This window comes from Portunus trituberculatus, chromosome 44 (assembly GCF_017591435.1).
Source record: "Portunus trituberculatus isolate SZX2019 chromosome 44, ASM1759143v1, whole genome shotgun sequence".
In the NCBI taxonomy this organism is placed as follows: domain Eukaryota; kingdom Metazoa; phylum Arthropoda; class Malacostraca; order Decapoda; family Portunidae; genus Portunus; species Portunus trituberculatus.
Window position 1 is genome coordinate 13,502,188 of NC_059298.1, and position 22,414 is coordinate 13,524,601.

General features: G+C 37.3%; 1 protein-coding gene and 1 long non-coding RNA gene across 6 annotated transcripts in view; one reads left to right on the forward strand and one right to left on the reverse strand.

Annotated features, from left to right (window-relative positions):
• The window catches only part of LOC123518527, a 15,054-nt gene extending 2,985 nt beyond the window's left edge, over positions 1–12,069 (forward strand). The window contains exons 2-3 of the long non-coding RNA XR_006678809.1: positions 6,011–6,164; positions 11,619–12,069. This is a non-coding gene — a long non-coding RNA (uncharacterized LOC123518527). The remainder of the gene's footprint in view (positions 1–6,010; positions 6,165–11,618) is intronic.
• Positions 12,070–16,756: 4,687 nt separating this feature from the next.
• LOC123518520 (E3 ubiquitin-protein ligase Su(dx)-like) overlaps positions 16,757–22,414 on the reverse strand; it is a 31,948-nt gene continuing 26,290 nt past the window's right edge. For all 5 annotated transcript variants that reach the window (XM_045279320.1, XM_045279319.1, XM_045279318.1 and 2 more), the window contains 2 exons: positions 18,300–18,396; positions 16,757–17,950 (listed from right to left, as the gene is read on the reverse strand). In XM_045279320.1, the coding sequence (XP_045135255.1) occupies positions 17,778–17,950; positions 18,300–18,396 (270 nt within the window). In that variant the 3' untranslated portion in view covers positions 16,757–17,777. The remainder of the gene's footprint in view (positions 17,951–18,299; positions 18,397–22,414) is intronic.

Sequence of the window (22,414 nt, forward strand, 5' to 3'; positions counted from 1 at the left end):
GCCAAACTCTTCCAACTTTGTCTATCGACTTCTACCTTTCCTTCCTGCTGGAAGTTCGCCTACATTCAGCCTGTTCCTAAAAAGGGTGACCGTTCTAACCCTCAAACTACCGTCCTATAGCTTTAATCTCTTGCTTGTCTAAAGTTTTTGAATCTATCCTGAATAGGAAGATTCTCAAACATCTGTCACTTCACAATCTTCTGTCTGATCGCCAGTATGGCTTCCGTCAAGGTCGCTCTACTGGTGATCTTCTGGCTTTCCTTACTGAGTCTTGGTCATCCTCTTTAGAGATTTCGGTGAAACTTTTGCTGTAGCGTTAGACATATCAAAAGCTTTTGATAGAGTCTGGCATAAAGCTTTGATTTCAAAACTGCCCTCCTACGGCTTCTATCCTTCTCTCTGCAACTTTATCTCAAGTTTCCTTTCCGACCGCTCTATTGCTGCTGTGGTAGACGGCCACTGTTCTTCTCCTAAACCTATTAATAGTGGTGTTCCTCAGGGTTCTGTCCTGTCACCCACTCTCTTTCTATTATTCATTAATGACCTTCTTAACCAAACTTCTTGCCCTATCCACTCCTACGCTGATGATACCACCCTACATCTTTCCACGTTCTTTCAGAGACGACCAACCCTTCAGGAAGTCAACAGATCACGCAGGGACGCCACAGAACGCCTGACTTCCGATCTTTCTAAGATTTCCGATTGGGGCAGAGAAAATCTAGTAGTTTTCAATGCCTCAAAACTCAATTCCTCCATCTATCAACTCGACACAACCTTCCAGACAACTATCCCTCTTCTTCAATGACACTCAACTGTCTCCTCTTCCACAATGAATATCCTCGGTCTGTCCTTTGCTCATAATCTTAACTGGAAACTTCACATCTCATCTCTTGCTAAAACAGCTTCTATGAAGTTAGGTGTTCTGAGGCGTCTCCGCCAGTTTTTCTCGCCCTCCAACTGCTTACTCTGTATAAGGGCCTTATCCGTCCCTGTATGGAGTACTCTTCGCATGTTTGGGGGGGTTCCAGTCACACAGTTTTGCTTGATAGGGTGGAATCGAAAGCTCTTCGTCTCATCAACTCCCTCCTCTGACTAACTGTCTTCAGCCTCTTTCTCACCGCCGAAATGTTGCATCTCTTTCTATCTTTTATCGCTATTTTCATGGTAACTGTTCTACTGATCTTGCTAACTGCATGCCTCCCTCCTCCTGCGGCCACGCTGCACAAGGCTTTCTTCTTCCTCTCATCCCTATTCTGTCCAACTCTAATGCAAGAGTTAACCAGTACGCTCAATCATTCATCCCTTTCACTGGTAAACTCTGGAACTCCCTCCCTGCATCTGTATTTCCGACTTCCTACAACTTGTCTTCTTTTAAGAGGGAGGTATCGAGGCATTTGCTCCCCAATTTTAGCTGACGCTTTACCACTCTTTAGAGAGCCAGCACTCAAGTAGGCCTTTTTTTAATATTTTCTGTTTTTGCCCTTGGCTAGCTCTCTCCCCTACATAACAAAAAAAAAAAAAAAAAAAACTTAACCTTCTGACGTTGCATTACCACCCAGGATAAACAGATAAACCTTGTTACCACTACTTAGACCGTAATATCTTTAAGAACTGGATACGGAGGCGCTCGTTTGTTTTGATATGTCAGTTTTTTTTAGTCAGTCATTCATCATTCTCTTTTTTTTTTGTCATAATCACCACTGGCTAGTTAAATGAACTCAACAATCAATTATCCTCAGCACTCTTTCATTTTAGCTTTGAGCTTTGAGGTTTTTCGAATCTGTAATGAATCTCACCGACACATCTTTGCCTCTCTCTGCCACTCCTCACTTCTCCATCACACTCAACACAACAAATCAGTTTTGTAACACCACATTATCTGTTTTGTTCTTTTATTTTACTCATTGTAGTTGTCGTTTGCCTTTTGTGTGTGTGTTTGTTTGTTTTTTTACTGATCTACATAATGTTGCGCTTTTATGCCATAACATTTTTTTTTCTTTATTTAGAGTATCTGGTGTGTGTAAGGAAACATGAAGGGTGAAGGATTTTTTATATAGTGAATTAAGTCAACACATATTTGTTTGTTCTCTTTAATTTTTTTCTTCGCTCGCTCACACACACACACACACACACACACACACACACACACACACACACACACACACAAGGTCAGTTGTACCGTCATGAGGTGTTGAAATGTTAGTCTGTCCACCTGCAGGCAAACATCAAGGATTCTCGTGTTCCTGGCTAGTAGTACATGTGTTTGTTTCTTCTGACTTAAGGATGGTCGCTCTCCCAACGCGGAAAAAAAAAGTATTAAGGAGAGTTGTATTCATATCTTGGTGGTGGTGGTGGTGGTGGTGGTAATGGTGGTGTGGGTGGTGAAGATGTCGTTCTTGCTGCTGCTGCTGCTGCTGTTTGTTCAGTATGGATATGCGGTTTCGAGAAAAAAACTCGGTATCAATATTGCCGGTATTCTGAAACGTACCGAAGTGGTTCGGTTTGATACCAGTATTTCTTTTAAATACCGGTAATGCCGGTATTTTTTTTTTTTTTTTTTGTCGAAAAAGTTTCCTTTATCTAACATTTTCGGACAGAATGTAAACAGAATCACACAAGTTAGTTTTAGGTGACTTTTAAAGGTGTGTCAGTGGTCTTATCCATGTAGTGACATCAGAGAGAGAGAGAGAGAGAGAGAGAGAGAGAGAGAGACAGACAGACAGAAATAATGGAAATATTCCGTTAGGCGCCGCGACAGATTAGGTCATATAGCACCACTAAGGTTAACGGTTAGTTATGAATACTTCGTTTGTATTCAGTACAATTTTATTGGTTTATTTATTAATTTATTTATTCATTTAGCTAACTCAACAAAATACCAAAGCAGTTGTGAGTAGGGATGTGCGGTATCGACAAAAAAGTCGGTATCGATATTACAGGTACTATTCTGTAACGTACAGATACGGTTCGGTTTGATACGAAAAATATAATACGATATGCTGGTATTTTCCCGAAAATATTGGTAATACCGGTATCTTTTTTTTTTCTTTGAATAAGTTTCCTTTAACATTTTCGGACAGTATGTTAATACAATCATACAAGGTAGTTTAAAGGTGCGTCAGTGACTTTTAAAGGAGAGAGAGAGAGAGAGATCCTTGTGAGAGAGAGAGAGAGAGAGAGAGAGAGAGAGAGAGAGAGAGAGAGAGAGAGAGAGAGAGAGAGAGAGAGAGAGAGAGAGAGAGAGAGAGAGAGAGAGAGAGAGAGAGAGAGAGAGAGAGAGAGAGAGAGAGAGAGAGAGAGAGAGAGAGAGAGAGAGAGAGAGAGAGAGAGAGAGAGAGAGAGAGAGAGAGAGAGAGAGAGAGAGAGAGAGAGAGAGAGAGAGAGAGAGAGAGAGAGAGAGAGAGAGAGAGAGAGAGAGAGAGAGAGAGAGAGAGAGAGAGAGAGAGAGAGAGAGAGAGAGAGAGAGAGAGAGAGAGAGAGAGAGAGAGAGAGAGAGAGAGAGAGAGAGAGAGAGAGAGAGAGAGAGAGAGAGAGAGAGAGAGAGAGAGAGAGAGAGAGAGAGAGAGAGAGAGAGAGAGAGAGAGAGAGAGAGAGAGAGAGAGAGAGAGAGAGAGAGAGAGAGAGAGAGAGAGAGAGAGAGAGAGAGAGAGAGAGAGAGAGAGAGAGAGAGAGAGAGAGAGAGAGAGAGAGAGAGAGAGAGAGAGAGAGAGAGAGAGAGAGAGAGAGAGAGAGAGAGAGAGAGAGAGAGAGAGAGAGAGAGAGAGAGAGAGAGAGAGAGAGAGAGAGAGAGAGAGAGAGAGAGAGAGAGAGAGAGAGAGAGAGAGAGAGAGAGAGAGAGAGAGAGAGAGAGAGAGAGAGAGAGAGAGAGAGAGAGAGAGAGAGAGAGAGAGAGAGAGAGAGAGAGAGAGAGAGAGAGAGAGAGAGAGAGAGAGAGAGAGAGAGAGAGAGAGAGAGAGAGAGAGAGAGAGAGAGAGAGAGAGAGAGAGAGAGAGAGAGAGAGAGAGAGAGAGAGAGAGAGAGAGAGAGAGAGAGAGAGAGAGAGAGAGAGAGAGAGAGAGAGAGAGAGAGAGAGAGAGAGAGAGAGAGAGAGAGAGAGAGAGAGAGAGAGAGAGAGAGAGAGAGAGAGAGAGAGAGAGAGAGAGAGAGAGAGAGAGAGAGAGAGAGAGAGAGAGAGAGAGAGAGAGAGAGAGAGAGAGAGAGAGAGAGAGAGAGAGAGAGAGAGAGAGAGAGAGAGAGAGAGAGAGAGAGAGAGAGAGAGAGAGAGAGAGAGAGAGAGAGAGAGAGAGAGAGAGAGAGAGAGAGAGAGAGAGAGAGAGGTTATAATTGGTGGGGTTGAGTGATGGTGTCTTGAAATGTGAACTTGTTATTGTAGCCTTTTCATTTACTTCCTTATTTATTGGTTTGTTTGTTTGTTCATTAATTCACAAGTTAGTGTTTGTCCAACCGCTCATTCACTTATTTATACAATTTTCAATCAATTAAATATTAGATTGATGTGTTAGCTTGTTCATATCTCTCTAGTCAGATAATTTTCTTATAATTATGTTTTTTCCCCACAAAGTATAAGTATTGTTCTGTTCACATCGTTATTTATTTATTCTATCTACTTATTTATTTTTTATCTTGTTCTCTCTTATCACGGGTCGAGAATTCAAAAGTGCAAGACATCTTGATTGATTAATTGATAATTTTTAAGGCCGTTTCACACCGGGAGACGATCGAGGCGCACGACACGAATACTTACTATAGGTATGTTCACACCAGGCGCGTTGCTAGGTGAGACATTCCCTGCGGTGGAGGCTAGCTGACTTAACAGTTCCTTCTGCAGCGAAGAAACACAGTAGTACTCTATGGCCCCCTGACGTGGAGGAGGAGGAGGAGGTGGAGGAATAGGAGTTATTAGTGTTGTCTTTAGCCTTGAATGATAAGAGGAAAAAGATTTGGGTATATGAAACAAATATGAATTTAATAAGACTGGAATGTGGTAAATATCATCTTATTCAAGACCCAGAAATGGATGAGGGAAATTTGGACAGTATTTCAGACTAACTCCAGCTCAGTTCTCTGAAGTCATATATATATATATATATATATATATATATATATATATATATATATATATATATATATATATATATATATATATATATATATATATATATATATATATATATATATATATATTATCATTATTATTATTATTTTTGTTATTTTTATCGTTAGCATTTTCATTGTTAACATTATTATCATTACTATTATTGATATTATTATTATTATTATTATCATTATTATCATTATTATTATTTATTATTATTATTATTATTATTATTATTATTATTATTATTATTATTATTATTGTGAGGACATGACGCGTAGCTACGGTACATAGTATATCCAGTTGTCACGTTGCTGAAATGTCAAGACACGTAATCCTTTAACCAGCCAAACCAACGTATCCACATTTTCCTGCATTTTATGAAGCATGTATGCCTACAGGCATGACGCGTAAATAATGCTGCCAATGCTCATAATACTGAAATGAGGAAGTGATAGTTTGAACAGCTTGTTTCAGCGAGGCGGGGATGGCACCTGCCACCTGGGTCCTGTGACCAGTTTTATTAACACAGACACACACCTAATTATTCCTCAAACAATTACATTGTTTTCTTTTATTTAAGGTATCAATATCATGTTGCAGCAACTTTAGTCTTTGAACCTCCTCCGATTTATAAATATCTATGATATAGTTTTTTATATATAAAGATGCATCCTTTGACTAATGGGAGGGAACATAATTGTCGTTTACTCATATATATATATATATATATATATATATATATATATATATATATATATATATATATATATATATATATATATATATATAATTTTTTTTTTTCTCCATGCATCTTCCCTTGCACGTTCAATTCTATAAAACTAACCTACAAATAAGAAGACCGAATATTTTACTGACCTTGGCATATACCTCCGTTATTTTGGCACCTTCCAGGAAGCCCTCCAGACTCCTACGACGCCCCCTGCCATAGTAACCGCCACACCAGCCACAGGACACCCTGCGACTGCTGCAGTCACAGTCCACACATCAGCCTCCCGAGTTTTGGTGATGTGATGGTTGTGTCTCCCGGCCAGGTATCCCTAACAAGGTATGACAGTTTCAATCACGGTATTTTTCATGGATCTCTATTACTCCTATGACTCCGTATTTGAATATCGCACTGATCAGAGCAAACAAGAGCTTTTTTCCCTAGTCGTCAATATCAGTTGAGGCATTTCTTTAGTCCCTTTCGCAAAAAAGAAAAATCTATGCCTTTGTAGATAGTTTTGGAGGTGACTTTAATTGTTCACTTGATATATTGAGGTTGTAAATCAAGGTATAGCACCAGTCTCGCATTTGTTTATTATTTATTCCGAGAGGAGAAAAGGATAAAAAGATGAGCGTGAAATACGTTAAGTGCAATAGGTTGTCATTGCCAAGGTGAGCGAAGGGCAGCAGACAACAGACAATAACCCCGACAACGGCCAGAGCTGCCATACGTGATTTTGCCCATGGTGGTGGTGGCGGTGGTGGTGGTGGTGGTGGTGGAAGGCTTCGGAATGCACCACTACCGTCGCCACTAGCACCACATAGCACAACTACTTCTGGAATATCATTATTTTGATGAAAATGCCTGAACTGCAAGAAATTATATATATATATATATATATATATATATATATATATATATATATATATATATATATATATATATATATATATATATATATATATATATATATATATATATATATATATATATATATATATATATATATATATATATATATATATATATATATATATATATATATATATATATATATATATATATATATATATATATATATATATATATATATATATATATATATATATATATATATATATATATATATATATATATATATATGAGCTGATATGACAAACAGGACACTGACCACTCCACTGTACGTACCATGAAGCGGCTTGCGGCACCGAGAACCCAGCAAACGCCAAACAGTGACTCGCGACTCCTCGCACTAAAGTCAATAAACTATAAGATTTATTTGGTTTCGTCTTGGTGTACTTCCGTGTGGAGCATTCATCAGACTCATTTCAGAACATTTCGGAACATTCAACTTTATTTCTGGCTAACCGTAATTCCAAGTTCAGGGTCATGTCCACTGAGGCGCCACAAGGGAGTCAGTCACTCGTACCCGGATGAGAAAAAAAAAAAAGACTGACCTGGGAATCCCACATTCGTATTCCGACGCGGTCCATTGTTGAAGCGGACTTATTGTACCAAGGTAAATTCCTTGTACTGTACCTACGTGCGGACAAGACAGGAGGTGGGCATCCCCACGAATGAAGTACATTACCCGCCTCGCGTAACGACAATTGTATAACATTTACCGTTCTGTTGGTTTCCATCTTTTCGTATGTTTATTTTTTTTACATGAAGCGTCGCCAATCAAAGGATAAAGTAAAGAACAAAACTCGTCCAGTTGAGAAGATTAAATGAAAAATTAATTAATAAAATGCAATTCAATACTCCTGAAATTCTTGCGCAACTGTTAGTCTCAAATATTTTACCTCTCACTAAAAGATTCGCCCTTATGCCATAATATCTTTGTCATCCTGCATGCTAACAAGAAGCTTCGGTTCATCGCTATCATTTATTCTTTTCATCCTGCTTTTCCTCCACGGTAGTCATCACGGTGCAGGGCGACACAACACGTACGTAGGTAGCGTAATAATCCCAAGCCTGAACAAAACATCCACTTTCTCTCTCTCTCTCTCTCTCTCTCTGAACACAACACACGAGGACATCAACACACCATTTGTATTTTTTTTTTCTAACACAAATTTGACCTAAGCTTGTATTGATATATATCATTTCAAATTTTGTTTATTTGTATTTAGTTTTTTTTTTTTTTTTTTTTAGTACTATCGGCACCGAGATCTAGACAATACATATATGAGTTACGTATACTCCAACACGAAAATGTCACATCATTGGCACAGTTGACTGAACCACTGCTGTGCAATATTCGTTTCAGTTGTCGTTATGTAATGTACTAGTAGATCTAAAGAGCACAGCTAGTTATCATTGCGCGGTATTTAATTAGTAAAAGCCATTTTATGGATTACACTTTATTTACATATCCAGATATCATATAATATATACACAGCAATAATATTTATTATGGAAAATAAAGAGTTGTTACTGCAAACAAAACTGAATGCAGTATATAATCAAATATATAATTATTTCAAATATTTTACTCTGACACATAATGCAGTTGTTGTCAAAACTGCTGATACACAACAATTGAGTTGCCTGAACTAAACAGCCACGTGAAGCCACAAGGAACAACAGATACCAGAAAAATACACAAGGTTGCATTCTTTACTCACTAGTGTACTGTGTAATGTTTTGGTGCCAATCAAGAGACCAAAACTAACATTTTTCAACCTACTGGAATTGGACCCCAAAACTTAAACAATGTGAAAACTAAAGTATATAGGTAGTGACTAAGATAACTGCAAAAATATCCAATTGATAAAAGTTTGAGTAATGCATAATGTAAAATACATGGACAGAAGACAGAACATTATCAAAGGAAATACATAATTATTTGATGAAGATGCCACCATACTTTCATTAAGTGAGGAAGATCTGAACATTTCATATCACTTCTCCCATAAGCTTCCTAGTTAACAATTTACTCAGACAACATCTCTCATTCTCAGGCTTCTGAGAACCAATTGTAGTTTCCTCTGTACAAAGGATGTACAAGGAAACAGGAGAATCAAGACTATTAAAAATATTTTGCATTTTTCAAGAAAAATCTTGCTAATACCTTCTTGGAACATACAGCTTCATCACTGACTTACCTAACTATCACAGTATATACATAAATCCTTGGTTATGAATGTAGAAATAAAAGGATAAAGGAGGGGTATATTACACTATATACAGACGTGTTGTCCTGACTTGGCCGGGAATGAGGCACACTTGCAAATTTTGACTGGGTTTGGAACAATGGCAGCATGATGTGCAATAACAACCATAATGACAGTGATGTATGGCCAGACCCAGATGCAAAGGGAGACAAAATTCCATGCAGCCTCACATCATCAAAAACCTTCTGTGCATCACCATTTATATGTTCCAACTGTATAGCTTAGTGTTTAGAAATGCACTTAACTAGCAATAAAACAGACCACTGGATACTAATGATTCAAGGCTACCACAATGCAATCATTTGCGTAAATATCAAGACCAGAACCAGTGAAAAATACCAAACCAGTGGTCAGCAGTGCTCCTCTATCTTTCTGTGCCACAATTGTAATATTCAAGTTGCTCAATGCCTTATTAACTATATCACTTGTGGAATACAAATCTTAAGTACATTTTGTGAAAATTTCAATAAACACAACTATAGCTGAGAATACATGTTTTGCATTGGCTGCTCATAGCTACCAGCATCACCAAATGGGTGAATATTGTTCAATATTTTGCAAAGTGCAGCTGCAGCCAATATAAGTGCTGAGTGATCTTTCTGAGACATTCATTCAAATAACATAAGGTACTCCACAGAAAGCTGATGCCCCTTTAAATCTGAGCAACAGATATCAAACATTCCCTGCTCATGGTTTGGGTTATAAAAGGTAACAAATTTGTGAAATGAGAATTGAAAACACTGGATGACAACATTTTCCACTCTGTTTAAGCTCATAAGTAAATTATGAAACTTGAAAAAATCCACTGAATTATCCAACACCTTTAAATAATGTCATAATGTCAAAGGGATGTAAATGTTAGCACTGCTTTCTCAGCATGATGGGCTCAACCTAGCCATTAAACTTTACAGAGTAGTGTCAGTCATTAATCAAAATAAGAAAAGCCTTCTTTGCTTTCTAGACATAAACACTTCCCTTGCTTGCTCATTGTGAACATACAAGAGATTCACTTCGTTTCAAGAACTTGACAAAGAAAAATCTTGGGCGTTTTAACAAATACTAGTACATATATCATTCCATGCCAATATTACAGCAAATTTCCAGCTAACCAGCATCCACAAACTTTACATCTTGGTTATATATTCAAGGCATATATATATATATATATATATATATATATATATATATATATATATATATATATATATATATATATATATACACAAAGAAATTAATGCAATCAATGAATAAACTGTTCTAACTAATAGTAGAAATAAATACATCACAGGTACACCACTTAGTGTATTCAGCCTCATTTATGTCCTTCAACAACAGTCTTAGAGCCAGCAGTGTGATTATCCATTTTATGTCAAGCTCTGTATCTTACAATCCTTATAAGAGTAAGCATGTTTTCACCACCATCAGCACAAGTTGAAGATATGTTATAGACTGAAGAAAGATGATTGGAGACATACATTAATTCAAGGAGAATAATATAATGTTGTATCAAATACTCTTAATGTATTCAAAGCTGAAGGTGTAAAGCTTAAAAGTTCTTAGTTGATAGTGAAAATCAGTAAACTTTACCACGAAATGGATACAGTTTCTGCTATAATAGTCTGAAGGAGCCATACACACCTAATGACATTTTCTTTTTTTTTTTTTCAAATCCTCAAGTGAAAATCAGTAAACTTTACCACGAAATGGATACAGTTTCTATTACAATAGTCTGAAGGAGCCATACACACCCAATGACATTTTTTTTTCTTTTTTTCAAATCCTCATTTGAAAAGAGAATATTCCAGGACATATATTGTGAGAGCATATCTTAACTGACCCTTGATATTGTGAGATGCTATCTTGAACAGTTGAAATACTTGGGGTTTACATGTTTACATCATGCAAGTTTAGCTCTTTTAAGTTTCATTATTTTTGTGCCTTTTCCTTACAGATTTCAATGATTCTCTTGTATCATAAGCAGGAAAAGCCGTTTAACCACCTGCTGCTTTTATAGTTTTCTTCAGTTAATATCCATTGTTCATGCAAGTCCTTCCTAAGCTTGAACTTCACATTGTCCCACAAAGTACACTGGATATACCAATTGCAGGTAAAACACAACTGACCTATTCACTTATGAATCTGCATTTACAAATAAATGTTTATCTCAGACATTGAAAATTTATCAAGACTAAATCATAATCTAAGAGTAAGCCTACTTTCTGAATTATTACCTTATAAATAATTTTCATGATCACAATTATACTTAAAAAGTAACATTAAAAAAAATCAAGTAGGTACTGCTGAAAATGGGAGGAGACTTCACTGGCTCTTCAACATCACCTTTAAAGGCTTGTTACCGGAGGACTTCACAATAGGAGACTTTGTTTAAGAGCAAAAATTCTAAAGATGATCTCCCAAAAAACAAAAGAAACATGTATAGTATATTATTTGACTCACAAATTTAACAAATGCAAATGAAAACTCTTAAACCTATTGTTTTTTATGAAATTTGATGGTAAAGTAAACTTGTGTTGCTATGTAACAAAGAGGACAGCAGGTCAAAAGTAATAATTGACAAAATAAGTTATGTGAGTGCAGTCTGCTATTGTTTCAGGATATCCAAGATTAACCTGACTACCACTCACTCTGCTGGGAAATCCAGATTGCCAGCATACTGTATCAGGTGCCAGTCAGCATGGAATTTACAAAAATTTTAATAACCTGCAAATGGCTAAGAACTCCACAAATTTGGACAATTTTTTTTTTCTTTAAAATATCCAAATATAAACAAAGGTTCATTTAGTGTCTTAATAAAGCAGAAAGAATGTATCCCTTACATATATCAAGAAACAAGACACACATTTTGATTATGAAGTAATAACCTCAACAAAACATTTTGTATTCCTTCTATACAAGAAGTGTCATATGAAGTAATAATTTCAACAAAATACTTTGTATCTCTACTATACAACAACTGTGGTAAAGTCTACACACACACACACACACACACACACACACACACACACACACACACACACACACACACACACACACACACACTAACATCAAAGCAATATTAACAAGGTTTACTGCAAAAGGAAATGTGTGCATAAAATCGCATAAACATACGAGAAAGTGATTTGTAATGCTGATAGTTACTGAAATGTGATAGTGATGATGCACTTGTGCACTCTAAACCCACATGCAATATGCTGGGAAAAGAAACGTTCACCTGATAGTAGCTGATGCAAGTCACATTAAATACATTTGTTTGACGTCTTGCTATTTAATAGTTTGATTGAGTTCCTTTCAGATAATGTAACTTCTGTACCAAATTATTTACTTGTGTTGAAGATTCATTCATAAAACGTAACCCCAAAAATCTCTTACCATTTGTTCATAATAGCAATATAATTACTTCCTGAGTGGAATTTCTTACTGATCACGACTATCTAATGACTCAGAGGATGCAAAAATTGGATATTCGATATTCTTTCTGGAAATCTGTCAAACTGTATTCATGAGAAGCTCACTGTTACTGTACCTGGCTGTTACAGACAGGGTGAGATTTACATCATGAACAGTTTGTACTTAGAAGTATGATGTGTGTAAGATTGCAGCCACAAATAGGACAATACAATATAACTTCTAGTTCCTGATAATGCAATATAACTTCTAATTCTGTCTTAGAAGATGCAGTTGGCAATCATGAATCCTGTACAAGAAACTCAAAGCTGTAGTTAATTAAATAAGATTATGATAAAAATGATTAATTGGAAAACTAAAAACTTAATAAATCAATAATGAAGTGCATCTTCGTAGTTAATTTATTTCATACAATGCAATCTTAAAGTTTTCAAGAGACCTGTGAACATTACCAACAAGAGGCTTCTGAAGGAGGGAAATACTAATTTATTTTAAGTGCCCATCCATGAGAAAAAGTTTGAGGCCTTGATTTTTATACTTTGAATTCTTAAATAAGATTTTTAACTGTTCAATTAAAACTTTGAAGGTATACAGTTTCCTCTTTAATTAAGAAAATAATTTCAAATATTAAGAAATTAAGATTAATTTGATTATCAAAAAATATTCACTAGCACAATCTTGATGACTTCTTTCCTTCTAGATTTACTTGTCTCCTCTTTAATTAATGAACAATGATAATACAATTTGGAAAGTTTTGGTATGAGGCATTTATATTGCATCATCTAAATGATGTGGTCAGTGTTCAGGAAATATTTCATGCGTCATATTACAATAGGAAAGAGTTTATCCATGTGTATATCTATTGTCACAAAATATGATGAGAGAGAGAGAGAGAGAGAGAGAGAGAGAGAGAGAGAGAGAGAGAGAGAGAGAGAGAGAGAGAGAGAGAGAGAGAGAGAGAGAGAGAGAGAGAGAGAGAGAGAGAGAGAGAGAGAGAGAGAGAGAGAGAGAGAGAGAGAAATTTAAATTCATGATTATATTAAACATTTGAGAATTCAAACTGATCTGGCATGCTTCCTGAGTTTAATGCATGGATGTGTACACTCAGCAAAGAAAGAAAAAGAAAAATGAAATGATGACTGTAACTATCACTGAATAGTCACCCATATAAACAGAAAATGTAATGACATGTTTATTGTAATTTTTGTCCTTTGTTTCTTTATGGTTGGTTGAAAAATCTACAATGTTAAAAAGGAAAACTAGGAGTATATTGTTAAAAAAAAAAATTCTTTGTTGGCTGTTACTAGATCATATGAACAGAATTTTAAAATTGAGACCTCAAACTATTTCATGTGGAAAATACTACATTTTAGTTAGTGTGAGTGGTGCTTTATCTGGGACACTCCAGTAAGATTAGTTGTCTAGTATATATATATATATATATATATATAGAGAGAGAGAGAGAGAGAGAGAGAGAGAGAGAGAGAGAGAGAGAGAGAGAGAGAGAGAGAGAGAGAGAGAGAGAGAGAGAGAGAGAGAGAGAGAGAGAGAGAGAGAGAGAGAGAGAGAGAGAGAGAGAGAGAGAGAGAGAGAGAGAGAGAGATACATTTAGTGTTCATTATTTAATTCCTCTCTAATTTCAAGAAATAAGATGGGAGATCTTTAATGAATTAGAATATCTTAAGTCCTGACTATCTGTAGCCTTTTGCATCTTGACTTGCAGAAGTGAGAAAGGGAGAGAAAAGGCAGATTATGTGCACTGTTGCATAATGACAATCAAGATGCAATATATTCATAAACTCCTGCCCTTTTCTCTCTCTCTCTACAGTGCTCTTTAAGAGGGAAAGTGGAGAAGGGATAAATGGGCTGTGTATGGGCACTTTACTTTTGACTAGTTTAATTCACAGCTTTTTCAGAGTAATCAATGGCTCGCAGGCCAACCTGCAGAGAATATATAGAAGCCTAGAGGATCACTGACAGTTTGGGGGGGAGTGCTGACTGGTCCCCGGGTCACGCATCCCATTTCCTGCTTGCATCGCTCATTGCTGTTACCTTCACAGCGATTTCTGCCCACACAATGTCGCCCATTCTCTTGTTTATGTTCTCTTTATTCAGGATAATGTATATAGATGGAAATCTATATACATTACCCTGAATAAAGAAAACAAACAAGAAAATGGGAGAACTTGTGGGCAAAGGTCACCACAAAGGTAGCAGCAGAGTGATGCAGGCAGGCTCCCTATATATACTGCGCAGCTTAGCTTGTGAGCCATTAATTCCTTTGAAGACTCTGTAAGCAAAACTAGTCAGTTAGTAAAGTACTCATCCACAGTCTGTATATCCCTTTCCCACTTTAACACAAATTGGGACAATGTTCTTACATTAGTGCTATTTATGTAAAACCTGAATGCACGAGAACTACGGGTCCTTTCTTAGTAGTTTCTGGTCCTTACAGGATGAAATCCTAAGAATAATAATAATGACCTTGAAATGCATTAACTATATTGGTTTAACCAATATACAGTGTGAGTGTGTATGAGTAAGGCTATCAGTCATCACTTCAAGAGTTTTTTGATGGACAAAGGAACACATGTGCACATACTGTGCATACATGTCAGTCATGCACACATGCACTTGTGCACAAACACATACCTCACAAGGACATCCGTACGTATACATGTAGGTATTTAAGCGTAAACACTTATTTCTTTTCCTGTGTACAAGCTTTAAGTTATTCCTCATATCCTTTATGTACACTCAGTATTCCAGCCACATATAACTGAGATTTAAACATTACAAGTCATCAAATGTCCTTTATATATCACAACAAACTGTAAAATATTATTAAATTTCCAAAGTAGGTTCAATTTTAGAAAATGACTGGTATGACCAATATTTCCTGTTTGCTTGAAGTATTTCAGTACTCCAGATTTGTTTTACACAACTCAATGCACAGAAAAGAACTTTGTATATTTGCACTGGAGTTCATATATGTAGAGAATAACAATCCAAAATCTGGAAAACATATGGAGTCTACTTCTTGAATTGACATGCATCCCTATTTATCCCACTTGTCACATTGGTCACCTACTAAAACAGCACATCTATGTAAAACCTGCACTACAGGCTACCTGACTAGTGAAATCTAAGTAGTTAAATGAAACAGAAGTGTCCCACTACCACTGTTATGTTTATGCTTCATTACAATTTCATCAACAATAAAAATAAACAAAAAATAATTAGTTTTGTGTTCACATATTGCAAGAGGATGTACTAAACATGTCTGATAAAGATGTGCTCAGTTTCAATGGATGACTATATGGCTTTTTAAAAAAAGAGGGAAGCTATGCATATTTCAAGAATGCTCTAAGGTGTGGCACCATATAGCTATAGACACGTGTGTGTGTGTGTGTGTGTGTGTGTGTGTGTGTGTGTGTGTGTGTGTGTGTGTGTGTGTGTGTGTGTGTGTGTGTGTGTGTGTGTGTGTGTGTGTGTGTGTGTGTGTGTGTGTGTGTGTGTGTGTGTGTGTGTGTGTGTGTGTGTGTGTGTGTGTGTGTGTGTGTGTGTGTGTGTGTGTGTGTGTGTGTGTGTGTGTGTGTGTGTGTGTGTGTGTGTGTGTGTGTGTGTGTGTGTGTGTGTGTGTGTGTGTGTGTATATATATATATATATATATATATATATATATATATATATATATATATATATATATATATATATATATATATATATATATATATATATATATATATATATATATATATATATATATATATATATATATATATATATATATATATATATATATATATATATATATATATATATATATATATATATATATATATATATATATATATATATATATATATATATATATATATATATATATATATATATATATATATATATATATATATATATATATATATATATATATATATATATATATATATATATATATATATATATATATATATATATATATATATATATATATATATATATATATATATGTGTGTGTGTGTGTGTGTGTGTGTGTGTGTGTGTGTGTGTGTGTGTGTGTGTGTGTGTGTGTGTGTGTGTGTGTGTGTGTGTGTGTGTGTGTGTGTGTGTGTGTGTGTGTGTGTGTGTGTGTGTGTGTGTGTGTGTGTGTGTGTGTGTGTGTGTGTGTGTGTGTGTGTGTGTGTGTGTGTGTGTGTGTGTGTGTGTGTGTGTGTGTGTGTGTGTGTGTGTGTGTGTGTGTGTGTGTGTGTGTGTGTGTGTGTGTGTGTGTGTGTGTGTGTGTGTGTGTGTGTGTGTGTGTGTGTGTGTGTGTGTGTGTGTGTGTTTTTACAGATAACAAAGATGCTTGGATTTTTTCTATATTGTATTAATGTACAATGTCAATACAGTTCATACTGCACTCAAACATCACTCATAAGTCATGAGTTATCACAAACACCAAGTATCACTGCCCATCATGGGAGATAATAAATCAAATAACTGTAATTTCCTTAGAGAAACGTGGTGGAGATAAGAAACAGACTGTAACACAGCTGGAAGGGAAGCAAGGAAGACTTGTGGGAAAAGCGGAAGCTGCTTCAATTACTTTTGGAAACTTGTAGAAACTCTCCAACAATTACAAATAAAATAACTTTCTTCAACACAGTCATCAAAATGGATGAGCATATCCCTCCAAGGCCAAATGATCAACAATAATCACTATGAAGTAACAGCAGCATGGGACAGGGTCAGAAAGATTGTCATCATTTGATTGGTTGAAACCAAATATATCACAATGTGCACAAATTAGCCATCTCCCCTACTCTTAGGTGTCACTGCAGTGATAAAGTATATTAAATCAACATTATAGAATCCTGTCATTCTAGTCACTGATTAATGAAGTCTAGGACAGAAGCATAGTCAAGCATAAAGGTCTAAATCTTTTATACAGCTTATAATACAACTTTCAAGACTCTCTCCCATGAGCTAATAACATATTCTTTGGATAAAGATAAAACACAACAATATCAATCCATATAATAATGCCTTCCCCAAACATATTGGAAAAGAAAATATTATGATAAATTAATCATGAACTTATTGTTTATCAATAGGAACCAACCAGCTATTCAAACTGGCTGATACAACACAACCTGGGTAGGATAAAATTGGGTTATCAAACTATATTGTGACAGATCATCAGTGTGGCCAATAGAAATATATATATTATATATATATGTATAAATGTATGTATATATATATATATGCAAAAGCATAGTTTGTAAATACTTGGTATGACCTACCCAATGCACATACACATTTACACTCGTTAAATAATCTGCTCAGGTTACAGATGTTGGGATCACTACTCCTGGCCAAAGCCTTCTGTCTCTTCAATGGCAAAAGTGAGCTTTTCCACCAATTGCTCATAGGACTTGTAAGGAGGCAAGTCTAGACGGTTGAAGCATGTGTGAGAACGAGGTAGCCAAGTCTCCTTCCCAACCTTCTCAATGCAGAATTTCTGAGGTCCATTGCTTCCTGCAAGGTGAGAAAAATGGCTTAACAGATTATAACATAAAACATTTTGTCCACCATGTAGAGTGGAGGCTCAAATGGTTGTAATTTCAATATAAAATTACTCAGCCAAATTATAATCAATCAGTTGTGAGTTGAAGTGTCCCAAGGTTCTTGCAACTTTAACCCCAAGCTGCTTCAGATTGCTTAAGGTGGTCCATGACCCCTAATACACCAACAGCATTGCACTAACTCACTTTGTTTCAGACATGCCTTTGCCTTACAATTCCTTCATCCTAAAAGAAATTTGTAGGTTAAAACACAGTAATGCATGTGTCTACCTTGTTAACAAATTACAAACACAATTACTTACCCATAAGTTCTGCAAAGCCTCCAACAGGGACCCGGCATGTCCCTGTCACAAACTGGAGCAATCTTGCACGCTTCTCATTATCTGTTTCTATCACAAACTGAAAGCAAACAAATTACACTAATCAAACATTTTGATTATAAAACTATATAATAACAACTTTTCAGTATTAGACCAAACTTCAGCTTTAATTTCTGCTGGAACGATTGAAAACCCCACAGCATGTGTAGGTGACAGGCTTTCATTCAACTTCTTAAATTACTGATAGATATCCAATATAAGTTTAAAATAAAACAACTGCTTTTAAGAAAAACTAAAGTCACCATGTACAGTACTTTGATTTCATAGCATTTTTGTGGGTGATTTTCCATGTACACAGACATGTGTGTATCATTATACATTTAATATACACATTTGTTTCATGTAGGAGTATGTGTTGTATGTATATACAGTGGCACTTCGACATACAAATTTAGTTCATTCCGTGACAATCGTTGTACAGGTAACTCTCGATTTACACGTGTTTTTTATTTTCTGCGTTTTTGTTATAACGCGACCGAAAAAATATTCTAATTAATTTAATTTGCACGATCTGTTTGCTTATACGCGATTTGGCCCAACTGCATTTTCAAACTGAGCGCCAGACACAATTTAAAACTGCGCGCCAGAGAGTTAAGCAGATGGCCGATAGGTGGGAGCTCCGGGGCCAGATCCAAGAAGCAGGTTGTTGTCTATGTTGGTACAGACAACCTCCATAGCAACCTCCTGCTCACATACCAACCTTCATAAAATAGCATCCACAAAGATTCGTTACTGTTGGTGGGTGGAGGTTGGTAGCCCGCCTAAAAGTGCTCATTGGCTGCCAGGAGCTGGATCCAAGAAACTTTAACAACGTCAGAGCAACCTCCTGCCGCGAAATGGCATCCATGAACGCTTGGAGGGATGGTAATGAGGTTGCTCTTAGGTTGCTGGGAATACCAAAAAATAAAGCAGAGATGAGATCGGCCATAGATGAGGCGGAGACTTGCAGCGACTCAGCCGCTTCTTCTTCTTCTTGTGACCCTTTTAACTTGAGTGCTACTTTCACCACAATATTTATGTTTCCACTCCTCTATTGCTTGCTACAATGGATATCATATCTTAGTATTCATATACGCTTATGCCATGAGGATAACCTCGACTCCGTGGCATTGAGTGATAGTGAATTGCTAATGAAATACTGTGGCATTTCATTAGCTCTATTTTTTGGTATTCCATGTAAGATTTCACTTTATGCATTACAAAACAATCCTTTCTTGGGGCAAGGTTTATAAAAAGCTAATAGAAATGTTTTGTGAACATAAATGCATATATAAGACAGTAACACCACCTCGAGAGGTAGTATTCCCAGCAACCTGATAGCAATCTCGTTACTGTCCCTCCAAGCATTCATGGATGCCATTTTGCCGCAGGAGGTTGCTCTGACGTTGTTAAAAAATCTTGGATCCAGCTCCTGCTCTTTTAGTGCCTCATTTGCAGTCTGCCAGCACTGAGTACATACGGAATCTCTTCAATCTGCCTATAATTCACCAAGATGGCCCCAAAATGTCCTTCATCATCTTCTGCATGTGGGGTTATTTTTGATAAGTGGATTTTTGATAAAGTGGTAAAGCTCAGAGGAAGATGGTGACTGACTGTGGTATGAGTGGTGAAGGCAGTGATGCAGTGAGTGTTTTGTTGCTTTCTCTTATTATTTCTTGCTTTTCCCTTTACTTTAAATACACTTCTAGTATTTAGAATGGTAAATAATATAAACATGTTAATTTAGCCAAATAAATAGAGTATTTTGTACGAATTTTTTTGGACCACATCCAACATCCCTACTATTATCTATTGTTTCTTATAAGAATTACATGTTTGTTTTACGCAAATTTTGATATACGCGATGCCTCTTGGAACGCATCTATCGCGTAAATCGAGTTACCTGTATACACCAACAATGGTTTAGCTTTACACTTACTACTAGCATTAGCGCACAGGGCCAAGTCACAGATACGCACACCATGTTCATATTTTGCAATTATCTTGTGTTACATATCCATTACAAGACTCTTCTAAGTTTCTTCTATTGAGCCTTCTTATTTTTACTTTTGGAACCCATGAACACGAGGTCTGAGTTCACAAAACTTAAGAAAAAATACACACTGTCAAGGAGCACAGACACATACATACATGCACAAAGGTTGAACAACAATACACAATGTGAACTGAATGTTTGGGTGGACGCAGGTAGCCGAGCGATCACTGCGCCACCTACCGATGGCTATTCGTATCTTAACCCTTTCAGTCAGGGGACGTATATATACGTCATGGTGGCTGCGCGCGCCAGTCCGGTGACACGTATATATGCATCCACAAGCCTTACCACAAGCCCGGATGGAGCGCAGCACGTGTTTTCTAACTTCCGGGGCAAATGGGTTAAAAATATCTTCGTATTTCGAGGCATAAATTATATGAAATTCTTCGTTATATAAAAAAAAATTGTATGTTGGGGCGTTCATATCTCAAAGTATTACTGTATCTATATATGGGTATGAGTTTATATTTGTATGTATGTGTGTAAATATATGTGAGTTTATATTTGTACGTATGTGTGTAAATATATGTATATAATTCGAGGAATATGAGGGAGATGGGGAGAGCTGTCGTAAATGACTGGTTCATGAATATGCTGTGGGGAGACATACTGTGGGTTTGGTCAGGAACATAAGAAAAGAGCTGCAAGAGGCCGCCAGGCCTATCTATACAAGGCAGTCCCTGCATGTTTAAGCTACCTAATTCCATCTATCATCCCCATCCATAGAGGAGAGAAGAGAAGCCAAGAGGAGAGAGAAAAAAGAGGAGAAAGAGAAAAGAAAGGAGCGAGAGAGAGGAGATAGGAAAGAGAGGAGAGGAGAAAAAGAGAAATGAGTAGAGTAGAGTATAGGAGAGGAGAGGAGAGAGAAAAGAGAGGAGAGGAGAGGAGAGAGAAAAGAGAGGAGAGGAAAAAAGAGAGAGAGAGAGGGAAAAGAGAGAGGAGAGGAAAAAAGAGGAGAGGAGAGGGAAAAAAAGAGGAGCGGAGAGGGAAAAAAAGAGAGGAGAGGAGAGGGAAAAAAAGAGAGGAGAGGAGAGGAAAAGAGAAGAGGGAGAGGAGAGGAAAAAGAGAGGAGGAGAGGGAGAAAAGAGAGGAGAGAGAGAGAAAGAGGAGAGGAGAAAAGAGAGGAGAGGAGAGAAAAGACGAGAGGAGAGGAGAAAAAGACGAGAGGAGAGGAGAGAAAAAGACGAGAGGAGAGGAGAGAAAAAGACGAGAGGAGAGGAGAGAAAAGACGAGAGGAGAGGAGAGAAAAGAGAGAGGAGAGGAGAGAAAAGACAAGAGGAGAGCAGAGAAAGAGGGAGGGGGGAGGGAGAGGAGAGGAGAGAAAAGAGGGGAGGAGAGGGAGGGAAGGGAGGGGAGGAGGAGAGGAAAGAGGGGAGAGGAGAGAGAGAGAGGGAGAGGAGAGGAGAGAAAAGAGGGAGAGGAGAGGAGGAGAGAAAGAGAGAGAGGAGAGGAGAGGAGAGGAGAGAAAAGAGGGGAGAGGAGAGGAGAGAAAAGAGGGAGAGGAGAGGAGAGGAGAGAAAGAGGGAGAGGAGAGGAGAGGAGAGAGAAAGAGGGGAGAGGAGAGGAGAGAAAGAGGGAGAGGAGAGGAGAGAAAGAGGGAGAGGAGAGGAGAGAAAAGAGGGGAGGAGAGGAGAAAAAGAGGGGAGGAGAGGAGAGAAAGAGGGAGAGGAGAGGAGAGAAAAGAGAGGAAAGGAGAAGAGAGGAGAGAAAAGAGAGGAGAGGAGAAGAGAGGAGAGGAGAGAAAAGAGGAGAGGAGAGGAGAAGAGAGAAAGAGAGGAGAGGAGAGGAGAGGAGAGGAGAAGAGAGAAAAGAGGAGAGGAGAGAGAGAGAAAGAGAGGAGAGGAGAAGAGAGAAAAGAGAGAGAGAAGAGAAAAGAGAGAGAGAAAAGAGAGGAAAGGAGAGAGAGAAAAGAAAGGAAAAAGAGAAGAGAGAAAGGAGAAGAGAGGAGAGGAGGACCTTAAGTGTTGCCGAGTGTGGAGCTGCAAAAGTTCAAAGTGTGTGT